This window comes from Heterodontus francisci, chromosome 3 (assembly GCF_036365525.1).
Source record: "Heterodontus francisci isolate sHetFra1 chromosome 3, sHetFra1.hap1, whole genome shotgun sequence".
Taxonomy (NCBI): Eukaryota; Metazoa; Chordata; class Chondrichthyes; order Heterodontiformes; family Heterodontidae; genus Heterodontus; species Heterodontus francisci.
In genome coordinates this window covers 136,525,246-136,544,871 of record NC_090373.1, presented here as the reverse complement: position 1 = coordinate 136,544,871, position 19,626 = coordinate 136,525,246, and the positions used below count along the sequence as shown (strand labels likewise).

The following is a 19,626-nucleotide window of genomic DNA, read 5'->3' as shown; positions in this document are numbered from 1 at the left end:
CACCATCTACAAGGCACAAGTCAGGAGTGTGATGGAATACTCTCCACTGGATGGGTGCAGTGCCAACAACACTCAAGAAGCTCAACACCATCCAGGACAAAGCAGCCCGCTTGATTGGCACACCATCTACAAACTTTCACTCTCTCCACCACCGACGCACAGTGGCAGCAGTGTGTACCATCTACAAGATGCACTGCAGCAATGCACCAAGGCTCCATAGACAGCACCTTCCAAACACACGATCTCTACCAACTGGAAGGACAAGGGCAGCAAATACATGGGAACATCACCACCTGCAAGTTCCCCTCCAAGTCACACACCATCCTGACTTGGAACTATATCGCCGTTCCTTCACTGTCGCTGGGTCAAAGTCCTGGAATTCCCTTCCTAACAGCACTGTGGGTGTACCTATCTCACATGGACTGCAGCGGTTCAAGGCAGCTCACCACCACCTTCTCAAGGGTAATTAGGGATGGGCAATGATGCCCACATCCCATGAATGAATAAAAAATAAACTCCTTGGGGGCCTATAGACCACTCCCACCTGTGATTTCTTCCCCTTGCTATTCCTTATTTCCACCCAAACCGATTCTATTACACCTATATCATTACTCACAACTGCACGGATCCCTTCCTTTAATAACAAAGCTACCCCACCTCCTTTTCCTTTCTGCCTATTCTTCCGGAACGTCGAATATCCTTGAACATTGAGATTCCAGTCCTGGTCATCCTGCAACCACATCTCTGTGATAGCTATCAAATCATATTCATTTATTTCTATCTGTGCCGTCAGCACATCTATCTTGTTACAAATGCTATGTGCGTTCAGATAAAGAGCCTTAAGCGTTGACTCTATTGAAGACAGAATGCAGGAATACATGACCTGTGATTCAAGAATTTGCATCAAATACCATAGCAGTATAATCTAATAAGAATATAAATGGAGGAGAAAATATGGTTCGGCAATATATTTTAGCTAGTAACGTTCTGATCATGAAGCATCCCAGAATCAAGCTCTTTCACTAAACATAGAAAGTTTCTACCAAAGATTTAGGAATAATTTTCAAGAACCTGGACAATTTATTCAAAGTCAAAATTAGCAAGACAATAATATTTTCTTTGTTAACACTATAGTAAAACATAATAGCTTTTGGTCACCTCTCCTAATAACTCCTCCTTTGGCTCAGTATCCTTTTTTGTTTGATTATGCCTATGTGAAGCACCGTGGAACATTTTTCTACATTAAAATTGCTATATAAATGCAAGTTGTTGTTGATTAACACTAAAACAAAAATAATAAAATTAAATATAATTTTGTTCTGCTTTGTTACTCATGCATAAAGAAAATGAACGATCTCCGTTGGTAACACTGCAACATTCTTCCCACACCTTGGTGTCTTATTTAGGAAAAACAGAACAACTTTAGATTACCACTGGATACAAAGCAAAATAATAATAAAGCATCATATTCATCATAAAATATTTATTGCTTAAATCATGTACATATCCTACTGAAAAAGGTAATCATAAAGACACATTCTCTAAAATTACAGGTATAAATCCTATGTCCAAAATGTACCAAGGGTTTCAAACACAATTTGATAGTGTAACATGTGACAACATTCTTTAGCTGATGATTAAGGCAAATATGTGATCATTTTTTCTAACAGTTACATCAACGGTAAAAAAAAAGCTGATGAAAATTTTCACTTGCTATTATGTATCACAAATTTCTGAAAACTACACTTTTATTTATGAAAAAGTACATTTTAAGTAGGTTGCACATATTTTAAATAATTTATTTTAAAAAATATAGATCGGTTGGCTAAACAAAAATTGAAATTGTCATCTTAACTGAAAAAAATACAAGTTGGTTTTATCTTTATATAAAGTTACTTTAGATGAATGAGGGCTGAAGGTAAACTTGACCGGTTCGAAATTTGCCATTATGGATGTTCCTACTTGCCCCACTTTGTTCTATTCTGATTGGTTTAAAGACTGTTCAGATAAATTATACTATAACCATTGCGTTTACTGCAGTACACTGAATTAGAATAAAAATATAAATACAAAGAAGACCTTCATCAAACAACAGAAACAAGCAGAGAAGTTCATTTAACTTTAAACACAAACACTAATAAAAACATGAAAATAAGACAAACATTAATCGTGTTCTGGTAAAATAAATGCTTATTTAAATAGAATACATATAAGACAGACATTAATTCTATTCTGGTAACAAAGGCTTATTTAAATATAATACATTGTTTGTTCCCAGTTAATAGCTTCACTGCAACTGATGCAAGCACAATACACAGTAAAGGTGCTTTCCTTCAATTATTTCAATTAAAATAAACAACCCTCCCTATAATAAACCTTTTTTTTGGTACAAAGTTGCTCAATTTTTTCTTCATAATCCTATAATTAGAAGAAAACATTTTTTTTGCATTGTTAACAATCACCTCTATTCAGCTCGCGTTATATTTGTAAACCAGTAAACATTTTCTGTGCTGTATAAAGTTATTGTAATTTACTCTATAAAAGTAATAGACCGATCCATTGCTTCCTCCCACATTATTATTTTACAAACAGAGAGCATCACTGATTTGTTAAAGAGCTGTTCTAGTCCAGCTCAAAAGCATCATTAGTTCCTCCACGTGTCCAGTGGTCTTTAACAGCTTTCTTCTTTTTTTTCTTTCTTGTGGTCCTTTCATCGACTTTCGGCTCACCTTCAGTGACTGATGAATTGGATTCAGCCGTTCTCACGTTTGATGACAGAGCTGCTGCTTTCTTCTTTTTCTGCGATGTGCTGGAAAAGTAGGAAAGTATTATTCACTAAAGCTTGAAGTTCTGTTTGTAGATTTAGAATGTAGGGCTCAATTTGGCTTGCGTAGTATGACAGGATTTCACAAAAGTCATCAAAATTATTCTTCATGGTGTGGTGCTGAATGATACAGATGGAAAAGACATATGGGTTATCTGTCAACAATATCGATTGTGCTAATCTTGAACTGGGGCAGCACTAGGAGGCTATATTCGCCTCAATGTCTCTGAGCTAAAGAGATGAAGAGAGAAAATGTCAGTCAGGGCTCCAAACGCTTCACTGCTGTCCAGTGACCCCTGTTGAAAAGTGCATGGTGGATATTGTGGATAGAAGAGAGGTTTGACAGTCATAGCCAATCATCTATAGATTCACTGTCTAAAAATGGTCATTTGGTTAAAATATTGAAGGGCTGTGATGAGCTGTGGAATCATACCCCAGTATAAGTTATAGTCTTAAGGGGAGGAATGTAAGAGCGAAAAATTGAAAGGTAAAATATAAATTTTAAAAAGTGAATAGTTAATTGCTCTGTTTTCTTCTGTTTTTTTAAATACATTAATAATAAAGCAAAATTATCTTGTAATAGTGAAATTATTTGTCTTATGACCCAATATCATAAGGTGCTGAATTAATGTCTTCATAAAGTGAATTAATGAAATAATAGTGCAGATCTGGTACATGAAATTCAATACATATTTTGTAAATCAACTGAAATAACACTGACCTTTGACAGTTTTTATGTTTTCATGCTGTACATTAAACTAAAGTAGGGCTAGAGTACTTATTTTTGTAGGCAAGGCTCTGTTCGTTAAACTGGACTAAATTTTAAGAAAAACCTGTAACAGAAAACTGAACTTCTTCTTATACAAATATAATAATTATTCTAATCTTATACCCAAGTATCAAACTCTAATGAAGTAATTTTTATGATTAGAAATAATATTCCACATTAAATTCTAACCATCCATCAATGCTCACCTTGTGTATGATTTATTTTTTGGGTCAATTATACAACATTTCTAATCTCTAGGCTTGTTATTGGTTCTATATGCCATTTTAGCAGCTATCAAAATTAAAGCAAGACTACAATATGCTGCAACTGGATAACGTTTGAGTATGTGAAGAACATAGTTAATAAGTTATCTCCATGATTGTGATCGGTGGGTATAGAAAGAAAGCATAGAATTTGCACATATAGTTGAATTTCAATGGAAATTTCTACTGTAAAAACATAAGGCTGGGAGTTATAAATTGGGCATTGTAGAACTTAATTTACATTTCCTCCAATAAACTTTTGTGTTGCACAGTAAGTTACTGATTCATAACAAGCCTACTTGGTGACAGACTTGGATGAGAATCAGCCTTTTACCTGTAAAAGCAGTTTCCATAACCTGTTGGATATGAATGACATCATAAAAAGGAAGCTCACACAAAACACACCTTCAATTGTTCGGCCACAACACTATCTGTTTAACTACTGCAGGACTGCACAAAGAGTTTAAATAAAATAAACAGTTGCACAACATCATCACATCATCTGTGGTGTTATGCAATCACTGACTGCTTTACTTAATTGTTTATACATATACAAGGTGGCTTTATCACAGTCAGTGAAAGTGGAAAACCTTAAGTCCAGGTTCAAGTGATGTGATTCAAATTAAAATTGTTTTGTAGCCAGTGCAGGTTATTGCATTACAGCCTTGGTCCAAACATGGACAAAAGAGCTGAACTCCAGAGGTGAGGTGAGAGTGACTGCCCCTGACATCAAGGCAGCATTTGACCGAGTATGGCATCAAGGAGCCCGAGCAAAACTGAGGTCAATGGGAATCAGGGGGAAAACACTCCACTGGGTGGAGTCATACCGAGCACAAAGGAAGATGGTTGTGGTTGTTGGAGGTCAATCATCTCAGTCCCAGGACATCACTGCAGGAGTTCCTCAGGGTAGTGTCCTAGGCCCAACCATCTTCAGCTGCTTCATCAATGACCTTTCCTCCATCATATGGGGATGTTCGCAGATGATTGCACAATATTCACCATTCGCGACTCCTCAGATACCGAAGCAGCCCGTGTCCGTACGCAGGATGAGCTGGACAACATCCATGCTGGGCTGATAAGTGTCAAGTAACATTCGTGCCCCACAAGTGCCAGGCAATGACCATCTCAAACGAGAGAGAATCTAACCATCGCCCCTTGACGTTCAATGGCATTACCATCACTGAATCCCCCAGTATCAACATGCTGGGGGTCACCATTGACCAGAAACTGAACTGGAGTAACCACATAAATGCTATGGCTGCAAGAGCAAGTCAGAGGATAAGAATTCTGCGGAGAGTAACTCACCTCCTGTCTCCCCAATGCCTGTCCACCATCTACAAGGCACAAGTCAGGAGTGTGATGGAATACTCTCCACTTGCCTGGATGGGCGCAGCTCCAACAACACTCAGATACCATCTAGGACAAAGCAGCCCGCTTGATTGGCACCCTATCCACCACCTTCAGCATTCAATCCCGCCACCACCAAATCATAGCGGCAGCACTGTGTACCATTTATAAGATGCACTGCAGCAACTCACCAAGTTCCTTCGACAGCACCTTTCAAACATGCGACTCTACCACCCAGAAGGACAAGGGCAGCAGATGCATGGGAACACCACCACCTGAAAGATCCCCCCAACCCACACACTATCTTGATTTGGAACTATATCGCCATTCCTTCGCTGTTGCTGGGTCAAAATCCTCACTCGCTTCCCAACGGCACTGTTGGTGTACTTACACCCCAAGGACTGCAGCAGTTCAAGAAGGCAGCTCACCACCATCTTCTCAAGGGCATTTAGGGATGGGCAATAAATGCTGGCATAGCCAGCGATGGCCACATCCCCCGAATGAATAAAAAAGGTGAAAAAAGTTACACTGAGAAAAGTCCTGACTCAGTTAAAATTAGTGACGGCAGAATGATTGGTGTACTCAAATATGTTCCAGTGCAGACATGATTTCCACCAATAACCTCCCACAAGCCAACTCCACAATCACCAAGCCATCAGCCAATTGAACTAGGAACTGTCTCTGCATAGGGGGAGGAGATAACTGACTGCTCTTGGGAGACCTGGCTCTTTTATTTAGGGATTTAGATGTTTCAGTAAGAACAGAGAAGATGGTAAAAGAGGGGGGGGTGTGGCATTGTTAATCAAGGAGAGTATTACGGCGGCAGAAAGGACGTTTGAGGACTCGTCTACTGAGGTAGTATGGACCGAGGTTAGAAACAGGAGAGGAGAGGTCACCCTGTTGGGAGTCTTCTATAGACCTCTGAATAGTTCCAGAGATGTAGAGGAAAGGATAGCGAAGATGATTCTTGACCGGGGCGAGAGTAACAGGGTAGTTGTTATGGGGGACTTTAACTTTCCAAATATTGACTGGAAATACTATAGTTCGAGTACTTTAGATGGGTCAGTTTTTGTCCAGTGTGTACAGGAGGGTTTTCTGACACAGTATGTAGACAGGCCAACCAGGGGCGATGCCACATTGGATTTGGTACTGGGTAATGAACCCGGCCAGGTGTTAGATTTAGATGTAGGTGAGCACTTTGGTGATAGTGATCACAATTCGGTTGGGTTTACTTTAGCGATGGGCAGGGACAGGTATATACCGCAGGGCAAGAATTATAGCTGGGGGAAAAGGAAATTATGATGCGATTAGGCAAGATTTCGGATGCGTAGGATGGGGAAGGAAACTGCAGGGGATGGGCACAATCAAAATGTGAGCTTATTCAAGGAGCAGCTACTGCGTGTCCTTGATAAGTATGTACCTGTCAGGCAGGGAGGAAGTTGTTGAGCGAGGGAGCCGTGGTTTACTAAAGAAGTTGAAGCGCTTGTCAAAAGGAAGAAGAAGGCTTATGTTAGGATGAGACGTGAAGGCTCAGTTAGGGCGCTTGAGAGTTACAAGCTAGCCAGGAAGGATCTAAAGGGAGAGCTAAGAAGAGCAAGGAGAGGACACGAGAAGTCATTGGCGGATAGGATCAAGGAAAACCCTAAGCCTTTCTATAGGTATATCAGGAATAAAAGAATGACTAGAGTTAGATTAGGGCCAATCAAGGATAGTAGTGGGAAGTTGTGTGTGGAATCAGAGGAGATAGGGGAAGTGTTAAATGAATATTTTTCGTCAGTATTTACAGTAGAGAAAGAAAATGTTGTCAAGGAGAATACTGAGATTCAGAATACTAGGCTAGATGGGATTGAGGTTCACAAGGAGGAGGTGTTAGCAATTTTGGAAAGTGTGAAAATAGATAAGTCCCCTGGGCCAGGTGGGATTTATCCTAGGATTCTCTGGGAAGCCAGGGAGGAGATTGCAGAGCCTTTGTCCTTGATCTTTATGTCATCATTGTCGACAGGAATAGTGCCGGAAGACTGGAGGATAGCAAATGTTGTCCCCTTGTTCAAGCAGGGGAGTAGAGACAGCCCTGGTAATTATAGACCTGTGAGCCTTACTTCGGTTGTGGGTAAAATGTTGGAAAAGGTTATAAGAGACAGGATTTATAATCATCTTGAAAAGAATAAGTTCATTAGCGATAGTCAGCATGGTTTTGTGAAGGGTAGGTTGTGCCTCACAAACCTTATTGAGTTTTTCGAGAAGGTGACCAAACAGGTGGATGAGGGTAAAGCAGTGGATGTGGTCTATATGGATTTCAGTAAGGCGTTTGATAAGGTTCCCCACGGTAGGCTATTGCAGAAAATACGGAAGTATGGGGTTGAAGGTGATTTAGAGCTTTGGATCAGAAATTGGCTAGCTGAAAAAAGACAGAGGGTGGTGGTTGATGGCAAATGTTCATCCTGGAGTTTAGTTACTAGTGGTGTACCGCAAGGATCTGTTTTGGGGCCACTGCTGTTTGTCATTTTTATAAATGACCTGGAAGAGGGTGTAGAAGGGTGGGTTAGTAAATTTGCGGATGACGCTAAGGTCGGTGGAGTTGTGGATAGTGCCGAAGGATATTGTAGGTTACAGAGGGACATAGATAGGCTGCAGAGCTGGGCTGAGAGATGGCAAATGGAGTTTAATGCGGAAAAGTGTGAGGTGATTCACTTTGGAAGGAGTAACAGGAATGCAGAGTACTGGGCTAATGGGAAGATTCTTGGTAGTGTAGATGAACAGAGAGATCTTGGTGTCCAGGTACATAAATCCCTGAAAGTTGCTACCCAGGTTAATAGAGCTGTTAAGAAGGCATATGGTGTGTTAGCTTTTATTAGTAGGGCGATCGAGTTTCGGAGCCACGAGGTCATGCTGCAGCTGTACAAAGCTCTGGTGAGACCACACCTGGAGTATTGCGTGCAGTTCTGGTCACCGCATTATAGGAAGGATGTGGAAGCTTTGGAAAGGGTGCAGAGGAGATTTACTAGGATGTTGCCTGGTATGGAGGGAAGGTCTTACGAGGAAAGGCTGAGGGACTTGAGGTTGTTTTCGTTGGAGAGAAAGAGGAGGAGAGGTGAATTAATAGAGACATATAAGATAATCAGAGGCTTAGATAGGGTGGATAGTGAGAGTCTTTTTCCTCGGATGGTGATGGCAAACACGAGGGGACATAGCTTTAAGTTGAGGGGTGATAGATATAGGACAGATGTTCGAGTTAGTTTCTTTACTCAGAGAGTAGTAGGGGCGTGGAACGCCCTGCCTGCAACAGTAGTAGACTCGCCAACTTTAAGGGCATTTAAGTGGTTATTGGATAGACATATGGATGAAAATGGAATAGTGTAGGTCAGATGGTTTCACAGGTCGGCGCAACATCGAGGGCTGAAGGGCCTGTACTGCGCTGTAATGTTCTAAATTCTAAATTCTTTTATGAATTAAGAAATGAAGATCCTTGGTGCTGGTACCGCCATCATGTTGCATGGAAGATCTAAAAGAGGGCTGTCTGTGACAGCCACTCCCTGTTGTGAAGCCCTAAGCCTAGCACAAAATAAAAGCAAAATACTGCAGATGCTGGAAATCTGAAATAAAAACAGATGATGAAAGGTCACAGGCCTGAAACGTTAACTCTGTTTCTCTATCCACAAATGTTGCCAGACCTGCGAACAGCATAGCTATCTTCATTAATATTATTGTCCTTCCTTGCAGACTCTAGCCAGCCCACTGCCATGAAGCAAGAATATTCTGGATTGTAGTCACCTCTAAGAGTGTTGTTAATACCAGGTGGAAAAATTCAAGTCCTGATGAAGGGATAGATCTGAAATGTTAATCTGTCCATTCTCTCTGGACTGAGCCACTGAGTGTCTTCAGCACCTTCAGTTCTTCAGTAAAGATTTGTTTTTCATTTAACAAATCCTTGCCAAGATGCAGAAGGCGGCCTGAGCTTTTCTGATATCAGACCCATACCGTAATACCGCTCAGATGGTTTTATAAGCTATGATCAACATTCTTCTAATTTTGAAATAATTCAAGGAAACACTGTCTATATTTCTTAGTAAAACTGAAAACCCTTAAGATTTGATGTGTGTTGATTTAAAATGGTGTTACTTACGGTTTCACAGATGACTCTGTATCTGTGTCATGCTCAGAGATCAACTTGAGTTCCCCTGAGTTGCTGATGACTGCTGACATCTGTAGGAGAACAAAAGGAGCATAAGATGTAAGAAATGGAGGGGAGGGGGACTCACGCTGCTTTGTCTCGGCACATATGCAAAGCCACAGGCTTCCTGTACTTGGAATGTATGCAGCTTGTTTGAAAATGTTAAACCTGTCTGCTGTGATCTATCTACCCATGTGCGGTTACAATCTGTAGACTAAGAGGAAAAAATACAGGCCTCCTACCATTCCCATGATATAGGAGATACCACTTTACATACTGAGGTAAAACCAAAATAGTATGGAGAGTTGCTAAATACACCTGGGACTATATTCTAATGTTTGTGTTCAGATCTTATTAAATTTTTAATGACTGGGATAGTATTTCTGTACCAAGATCAAAATGGTAAGATTTATTTTGTTTCTATTGTTTATTTTGAGAAATAAATGGTCTGTGGGGCTGTACATTTCTGTGCTGTCATTTAATTTACATATAATGCAGAACATTTTGCTTTTGAAAATTAACCTAAAATCTAGGTGTAATAAAGACAGAAAATACTGGGTATACCTAACAGTTCTGGCTGTATCTCTGGAGAGAGACACAGAGTTAACGTTTCACATCTTACATCAGAATTGAGAAAAGTTAAGCCATGTAATCAGTTTTAAGAAAGTGAAAGGGCTGGAAAAAAGAACAAAGGGAATGTCTCATAGGGTGGAAGGTAGGCGAGATTAAATGGCAAAAGAGTTGATGGTGAAAGGCTAAAGAAAACAAGTCAAGAAACAAAAGAAATGGCTGCAGGAGGTGTGAATGTCAGAATCATGAACAGCTGCTGTTTGAAAGCAAAAAAAAGGGGGAAAAAAGAGAAAAACAAGAGAGGAAAATCAAAACTAGCAAAGAAAAAGGAAACACAATGGGGGCAGACGTTACAATCTGAAATTGTTGAATTCAATGTTGAGACTGGATGGCTGTAAAATGCCTAAAATCTAGGCATATATTTTTTTTATGAGTCTACGTTTTATGTAAAACCATTTCCAAAACTGACCCCAAAAGGCATAAGATTTGCTTATAGTGTATACCAGCTCCTGTGATTCCTTCTAGTCAACCAGAGCACATCAAGACAACAACTAAAACAAATAATCTGGTCATTGGGGAAGAGTGATCATAACATGTTAGAATTTCACATTCAGTTTGAGGGTGAGAAACTTGGAGCTGAAACCAGTGCCTCAAATGTAAATAAAGGCAATAACTAAGGTATGAAGACAGAGTTTAAAAGGTAAGACAATGGATAAGCAGTGGCAGGAGATATTTTATAATTCTCAACAAAAATATATTCCATTGAGAAAGAAAGACTCAAAAAGGATGAACCATCCATGCCTAACTATGGAAGTTAAGGATGATATCAAATTGAAAGAAAAGGCATACAATGTTGCAAAGATTAGTGGAGGGCAGAAGATTGGGAAAATTTTAGAAACCAACAAAGATAACATAAAAAAGGGAGGAAACAGTATATCAGAATAAACTGGCGAGAAATATAAAAGACAGTAAGTGCTTCTGAAAGTATATAAAAATAGAGTAGCTAAAGTAAGCGTTGGTCCCTTAGAGGATGAGACTAGGGAATTAATAATCATAAACAAGGAAATGGCAGAGACTTTGAACACATATTTTATATCTGTCTTCACGGTAGAAGACACTAAAACCATGCCAATAATAGAAAATCAGGGTCGAGAGAGAGAGGAACTTAATCACTATTACTAGAGAAAAAGTATCAGGAAAACTAATGGGACTAAAGGCTGACAAGTCCTCCGGACTTGGTGGCCTGCATCCTAAAGTCTTAAAAGAAGTGGCTGCAGAGATAGTGGAAACGCTGGTTGTAATCTTCCAAAACTCCCTAGATTCTAGAAAGGTCCCAGAGGACTGGAAAACCGCAAATGTATTGCCCCTATTCAAGAAAGGAGGGAGAGAGAAATCAGGAAACAATAGGCCAGTTAGCCTAATATAGGCTATTAGGAAAATGGTAGAATCATTATTAAGGAGGCTGTAGCAGGAAATTTAGAAAATCATAACACTATCAAGCAGAGTCAACATGGTTTTATGAAAGGGAAATTGTGTTTGACAAATTCATTATAGTTTGAGAAGGGTGGATAAAGAGGAACCAGTAACTGTAGTGTATTTGGATTTCCAAAAGGTATTCGATAAGGTGGCACATAAAAGGTTACTTGCACAAGCTAAGAGTTCATGGTATTGGGGGTAATATGAATGGAGTGCCACAGGGATCAGTGCTGGGATCTCAACTATTTAGAATCTACATTAATGACTCTAATGAAGGGACCTAGTATATTGTAGCCACATTTTCTGATGAGACAAAGACAGGTGGGAAAAAAAGTTGTGAGATGGTTGAATTTTTGGGCCCCGTCAAGGGCGGGAATGAAGGCCGATGGGGCCTGAAAGTGCTGGTGGGCCAGTTTCCCATCACTGTTCCTGGAACTGGCCATTTTTCCGAACGCAGGTTCGGGACCAGCAGGGTTACATGCCCCTGTGGTTAGCTGATTAGGCTCATTAGCCTGACGTTGGTAGTGGGGAAAATTCTAGACTCCATGATCAAAGATTTTATAGCAGAGCACTTGGAGAACAGTGGTAGCATTGGACAGAGTCAGCATGGATTTACGAAAGGGAAATCATGCTGGACAAATCTACTAGAATTCTTCGAGGATGTAACTAGTAGAGTTAATGAGGGGGAGCCAGTGGATGTGATTTATTTGGACTTTGAGAAGGCTTTCAACAAAGTCCCACATAAGAGATTAGTGTGTAAAATTAAAGCGCATAGGATTGGGGGTAGTGTATTGCGATGGATAGAAAATTGGTTGACAGACAAGGACTAGTGGGGTACCACAGGGTTCGGTGCTAGGACCCCAGCTATTCACAATATATATTAATGATTTAGATGAACTAAATGTAATATCTCCAATTTTGCAGATGGCACAAAACTGGGTGGGAGGGTGAGTTGTGAGGAGGATGCAGAGAGGCCTCAGGGTGATTTGGACAAGTTGAGTGAGGGGGCAAATGTATGGCAGATGCAGTATAATGTGGATAAATGTGAGGTTATCCACTTTGGTAGCAAAAACAGGAAGGCAGATTATTATCTGAACGGCTATAAACTGAGAGAGGGGAATAGACAATGTGACCTGGGTGTTCTCATACACAGGCCGGTGAGCCTTACATCAGTGGTGGGAAAGTTATTGGAAGGGATTCTGAGAGACAGGATTTATATGCATCTGGAAAGGCATGGTCTGATTAGGGATAGTCAGCATGGCTTTGTGTGTGTGAAATCATGTCTCACGAATTTGATTGAGTTTTTCGAGGAGGTGACCAAGAGGATTGACGAGAGCAGGGCGATGGACGTTGCCTACATGGACTTTAGCAAGGTCTTTGACAAGGTCCCGCATGGTAGGCTGGTCCAGAAGGTTCGAACACATGGGATCCAGGGTGAGCTAGCAAATTGGATACAAATTTGGCTTGGTGATAGGAGGCAGAGGGTGGTAGTGGAGGGTTGTTTTTCAGATTGGAGGCTGGTGACCAGTGGTGTGCCGCAGGGATCGGTGCTGGGCCCTCTGTTGTTTGTCATATATATTAATGACTTGGATGTGAATGTAAGGGGCATGATTAGTAAGTTTGCAGATGACACCAAAATTGGTGGTATAGTGCACAGTGAAGAAGGTTGTCTCAGGTTACAACAGGATATAGATCAACTGGGAAAGTGGGCAAGGGAGTGGCAAATGGAATTTAACGCAGACTAGTGTGAAGTAATGCATTTTGGGAAGTTAAATCAGGGCAGGACATATTCAGTGAATGGCAGGGCCCTGGGGAGTATTCTTGAGCAGACAGACCTTGGAGTGCAAGTACATAGTTCCCTGAAATTGGCAACACAGGTAGACAGGGTGGTGAAGAAGGCGTATGGCATGCTTGCCTTCATCGGCCGAGGCACTGAGTACAAGAGTTGGGACGTCATGTTACAGTTGTACATAACGTTGGTTAGGCTGCATTTGGAGTACTGTGTGCAGCTCTGGTTGCCGCACTACAGGAAAGATGTGATTAAGCTAGAGAGGGTGCAGAAAAGATTCACAAGGATGTTGCCTGGTTTGGAGGGCTTGAGTTATAAATAGAGATTGGATAGGCTGGGTCTGTTTTCCCTGGAGCGAAGGAGGCTGAGAGGGGACATCATAGAGGTATATAAAGAACAAAAGAACAAAAAACAGTACAGCACAGGAACAGGCCATTCGGCCCTCCAAGCCTGTGCCGATCTTGTTGCCTGTCTAAACTAAAACCTTCTGCACTTCCGGGGACCGTATCCCTCTATTCCCATCCGATTCATGTATTTGTCAAGATGCCTCTTAAACGTCGCTATCGTACCTGATTCCACCACCTCCCCCCGGCAGCAAGTTCCAGACACTCACCACCCTCTGTGTAAAGAACTTGCCTCGCACATCCCCTCTAAACTTTGCCCCTCGCACCTTAAACCTATGTCCCCTAGTAACTGACTCTTCCACCCTGGGAAAAAGCTTCTGACTATCCACTCTGTCCATGCCATTCATAACTTTGTAAACCTCTATCATGTCGCCCCTCCACCTCCGTCGTTCCAGTGAAAACAATCCGAGTTTATCCAACCTCTCCTCATAGCTAATGCCCTCCAGACCAGGCAACATCCTGGTAAACTTCTTCTGTACCCTCTCCAAAGCCTCCACGTCCTTCTGGTAGTGTGGCAACCAGAATTGCACGCAATATTCTAAGTGTGGCCTAACTAACGTTCTGTACAGCTGCAGCATGACTTGCCAATTTTTATACTCTATGTCCAGACCAATGAAGGCAAGCATGCCGTTTGCCTTCTTGACTACCTTATCCACCTGCGTGGCCACTTTCAGTGACCTGTGGACCTGTATGCCCAGATCTCTCTGTCTGTCAATACTCCTAAGGGTTCTGCCATTTACTGTATACTTCCCACCTGTATTAGATCTTCCAAAATGCATTACCTCACATTTGTCCGGATTAAACTCCATCTGCCATTTCTCCTCCCAAGTCTCCAAACAATCTATATCGATCTAAAATTATGAGAGGCATAGATAGGGTAGATAGCCAGAGTCTGTTTCCCATGGTAGGGGTGACTAAAACTAGAGGGCATAGATTTAAGGTGAGAGGGAGGAGGTTTAAAGGGGATCAAAGGGGTAAATTTTTCACACAAAGAATAGTGGGTATCTGGAATGAGCTGCCTGAGGAGGTGGTGGAGGCAGGAACAGTAGCAACATTTAAGAGGCATCTGGACAGGTACTTGAATGAGCAAGACATAGAGGGATATGGAATTAATGCAGGCAGGCGGGATTAGTATAGATAGGCATTATGGTCGGCATGGACGTGGTGGGCCAAAGGGCCTGTTTCTATGCTGTACCACTCTATGACTCGTCGCTGAAGGTAAGCATGCAGATCCAACAGGTGGTAAAAAAGGCAAATGGTATGTTGACCTTCATAGTGAGAGGATTTGAGTAAAGGAGCAGGGATGTCTTGCTGCAATTATATATGGCCTTGGTGAGGCCACACCTGGAATATTGTGTGCAGTTTTGGTCTCCTTATCTGAGGAAGGATGTTCTTGCTATAGAGGGAAGGCAGCGAAGGTTTACCAGACTGATTCCTGGGATGGTGGGACTGACGTATGAGGAAAGATTGAGTCACTTAGGATTATATTCGCTGGAGTTCAGAAGAGTGAGGGGGGGATCTCATAGAAACCTATAAAATTCTAACAGGACTTGACAGGGTAGATGCAGGAAGGATGTTCCCAATGGTGGGGGAGTCCAGAACCAGGGGTCATAGTCATAAGGATACGGGGTAAACCTTTCAGGACTGAGATGAGGAGAAATTTCTTTACCCAGAGTGGTGAGCCTGTGGAATTCGCTACCACATAAAGCAGTTGAGACCAAAACATTGTATGTTTTCAAGAAGGAGTTAGATATAGCTTTTGGGGCGAAAGGGATCAAAGGATATGGGAGGAAGCGGGAATAGGTTACTGAGTTGGATGATCAGCCATGATCATAATGAATGGCGGAGCAGGCTCGATGGGCCGAATGGCCCACTCCTGCTCCTATTTTCTATGTTTCTATTAATTGCAATTAAAGGAGGCCAACTAGAATTTTCCAGTCGGCTTTCAGTTCCCTGAACTGGAGAGGGCAGTTTAACTGCCTGGATGGAGCCAGGGCTCAGGAAGGACTAGGGGTCCTCCCTGCCTGCCAGGGTCAAGAGCAGCAACAGGATGCCCTGTGGAGGTATTCCCCCACCCATCCCCCACAGTAGTGGCCTGGCTGCAGGAACCATTTTTTATTTAAAGTTTCAAAGCTGGTGAGAGGGCATCTCCATGTTGAAATGCCCTCTCTGTTACTTACCAGCCATCACAACCTGTTGCTCCTCTCAAGCTGGAAGGCTTCTCATTGGCCCTCCAACTTCGGGATTTCACCTTTTTAAAAATTCATTCATGGGATGTGGGCGTCACAGGCTATGCCAGCATTTATTGCCCATACCTAATTGCCCTTGAGAAGGTGGTGGTGAGCTGCCACCCTTCTTTGGGCAGGGAATCTGTCTCCATGACAACTAAGGAGCCCCATCTGTTAAAATCCTGAAGAATGACTGTTACCTCGGGGGCATGGGTTCGGGACCCGGAAACAGTCCTGATTCCTGTTTCATGCCCCCGGAGGGAAAATCTAATTCAGAGTCTGCAAAGGGAAATAAATGGGTTATGTGAGTGGCCAAAGGTTTGGCAAATGGATTATAATGTTGGAAAAGGCAACGTTATCCACTTTGGTAGGAAGAATAGAAAAGCAAAACATTATTTAAATAAAAAGACTACAGAATGTTGCGGTACAGAGCAGGGATCGGCACCACATTTGAAAAAATTACTGACTCAGCCAAGGGAATTGGTGCAATTAATCTGTATACAAAGTGTATTGCCAAGCTAATGCCATCAAAACACAGTCCAATTTAAAACACATTTCTCCCTATTTAGTGAGATACCTGGAATTGTTTTTGCTTGCACAAGTAGTCAATGCCTGCCCGCACACTTGATGAGCGATGCAGAGAATTCGGATAGATGTCCGTCTGTCAGGAGTGATCTTGATCTCTTTCTCTCTCTCTCTTTCCCAATCCTTCTCCCCTCTCCCTCTCTGTGTCCATGTCTCTCCCCTTTCCACTCTCTGTGCCCATCCCTCGCCCATCTGCGTCCACCTCTCCCTCCACTCTCCTTTGTTTCCCCCTCTCTCCCAACTCTTCTCGTGTCCCTCCCCCCTCTCCCCCACCCCCCCTCTCCCCTGCCCCTCCCTCACCTTCACCCCTCCCTCTCCCCCCTCATTCTTTCTGTCTCCCCTGCGCCCGTTCCTTTCTCCGTTTCCCTCCCTCTCTCTCCTCCCCCACTCCACGCTTTCTCTCCCCATGTTCTCCTTCTCTCTCTCTCTTCCCCTCTCACTCCCTCACCACCCCCCGCCCCCTAAAATGCATCACGAAAGGAAACACATTGCCACTCGGCTTGCGCCACACTCCAGAGAAACCAGGGTGTTTGGAGATCTGAGAAAGCGGACTTTCTGCCTATAAAAAAAAAGTTTGCTCTGGCTCAAAGAAGTCTTCCCTTTCCAGTTCTATCTTTGCTTTCCTGTGCGCTATCCTATCTGTTCTACTCATACCAATGCTCTCCATGGCTAATTCCTTAGGTGAGACAGGCAGGGAGCAGCTGACTGACATCTCCAGTCTTCCCAGGGAGTCCCACTTCCCCTGTGTTCTGATCCGATGGAGGTCTGTGCGCTGGCAAACCATTCATGCTTTTGATTGGTGGGCTGGATACAAAACTTTGGCTGACTGTAGGAACTAGCACAATGCCCCGATCCTTTGTAATTACTCCCGCTCCTGATAATTAAAAATGTCTTGCTCCAAGCCTTCTAAAACACAAGTTTAAAGGTTTGGAGCAAGACATTTAAAATGACCACGGACCTTGGTGTCTGTGTACGGCCATGTTGCTGACCCCTGGTACAGAGGGATCTAGGTGTCTTTGTACATGAAATACAAAAGGTTAGCATGCAGGTACAGCAAGTAATTAGGAAGGCAAATGGAATGTTAGTCTTTATTGCAAAAGGGAATGGAGTATAAAAGTAGGGAAGTCTTGCTACAACAGTGAACCAGTTGGATTTTTAGGACAAATCAGTAGCTTTTGTGTTCACTTTTTCTGGTGCCAGCACGCAAATTACCAGATTTTATTCCCCCACAACATCTTGTGATGGGAATTAGAACTCACCACTTGGCAACTGTACCATGAAAAGTGAACAGCTGAGGTCTGAACAAACTTATCCAATCAGGAAGTAAGGATGAAGAGTTCCTTTCTCTGGCCCTGATATATGCATTATGTATACCCAGTCATTATGTATTGTACATTTTGTTGTTGTAGTACACATTTTGTATTTTTGTTTTGCTGTGCCGATACTGCAGTCTGCATAGCTTGGTTAAAAGAAGGTTTTTTAGTTGGCAAAAAATGAATGAATTGGAAAAATATTTGTTGATTGTACTTTATCATTTTGAAAAGGGGCATTGCGCATTGTTTTCCCTTCTGAATCCCCAAAGCCTGTCCAACATCTACAAGGCACAAGTCAGGAGTGTGATGGAATACTCCTCACCTTCCTGGATGAGTCAGCTCCAACAACACTCAAGGTAATCAATTACAGAATGGGCTACAGAACACATGAAGATCTGAAAAGGTGGCTATCTAACTTTATAGAATCATAGAATGATATAGCACAGACAGAGGCCATTTGGTCCATCATGTTTGAAATAGCTTGACATCATCCAAGACAAAGCAGCTCGCTTAACTGGTGCTCCATCCAACACCTTAAACATTAATTCTCTTCATCACTGGTGCACAATGGCATCAGTGTGCACCATCTACAAGATGCACTGCAGCAACTTGCTAAGGCTCCTCTGGCAGCATCTTCCAAACCCTAGAAGGACAAGGGCAGCAGATGCATGGGAACACCACCACCTGCAAGTTCCCCTCCAAGCCACACACCATCCTGACTTGGAACAATATCGCCGTTCCTTCACTGTCGCTGAGTCAAAATCCTGGAACTCCCTTCTGAACAGCACTGTGGGTGTACCTACACCCCAAGCACTGCAGCGGATCAAGAAGGCACCTTCTCAAGGGCAATTAGGGATGGGCAAGAAATGGTGGCCTAACCAGTGACACCCACATCCCACGAACGAAAAAAAAACATTCCCCTCATCTTGCCAATGACAAATCTGTCTCCTCTGGTTAACAACCCTTCTGCCACTGGAATCGGTTTCTCCTTATTTACCTTATCAAAAGCCTTCATGATTTTTGAACCCCTCTATTAAAATGCCCCTTAGCCTCTCTGCTCTAAGGAGAACAACCGCAGCTTCTCTAGTCTCTGCATGTAACTGAATTCATGCATCCCTGGCATCATTCTCGCAAATCTCTTCTGCACCTTCCCTAAAGCCTCGACATCCTTCCTAAAGTATGGTGGCCAGAATGGAACACAATTCTCCAGCTGAAGATTAATCCGTGATTTATAAAAGTATGGCATAACTTCCTTCTGTACTCTCTGCCTCTAAGGATAAATCTAAGGATGCTGCGTGCCTTTGTAAAAGCCTTCTCAACTTGTGTTGCCACCCCTAGGTCTCTCTGTTCCTGCACCCCCTTTAAACTGTACCATATAGTTTATATTGCTTCTCCTCAATCTTCCTACCAAAATGCATCACTTCTTAGCTTCTTGATATATTTCATGTCAAGGAAAGTGGCAGATGGTGTAACATGATGGGAGACAGGGACCGGGTGTGTTGTCACAGGAGAGAGATAACAATAGAAAGGCAAGTTACCCAGCCCATTTTCTAGTGACTTCCTCAACACTGACTTTTCAGAAACTTGAGCTCTGTTGTCCACCTGTCTTCTCGATCAAGAAATCATGTCGGAAGACTTTAGAAATAATGGAAAGCAATTCAACAAAAATCTGTCACTACTGAAAAGCTAGGGCATCAAACATGCAATGTGGACATTTGCAGTAGCTTTAGGATAGGAACCTAATCATATAACTCCAATGGTTAAAATCGCAATTAGTGCAACAGTATTCACCTTTTGACGTGATCAGAATTGGCTAGTCCTAATACTTAACTACTTTATAACGTCAAGCTTATCATTTACAGCAGTCATGCTATTGCAATGCATTAA

The 19,626-nt window shown here is 42.3% G+C and overlaps 1 protein-coding gene across 3 annotated transcripts in view; it reads right to left on the bottom strand.

The window, feature by feature from the left end:
• Nucleotides 1-1,480: 1,480 nt before the first annotated feature.
• ahi1 (Abelson helper integration site 1) overlaps nt 1,481-19,626 on the bottom strand; it is a 407,526-nt gene continuing 389,380 nt past the window's right edge. For all 3 annotated transcript variants that reach the window (XM_068026173.1, XM_068026175.1, XM_068026181.1), the window contains exons 26-27: nt 9,327-9,406; nt 1,481-2,809 (exon numbers count right to left, since the gene is read on the bottom strand). In XM_068026173.1, coding sequence (XP_067882274.1) covers nt 2,623-2,809; nt 9,327-9,406 — 267 coding nt within the window. In that variant the 3' untranslated portion in view covers nt 1,481-2,622. The remainder of the gene's footprint in view (nt 2,810-9,326; nt 9,407-19,626) is intronic.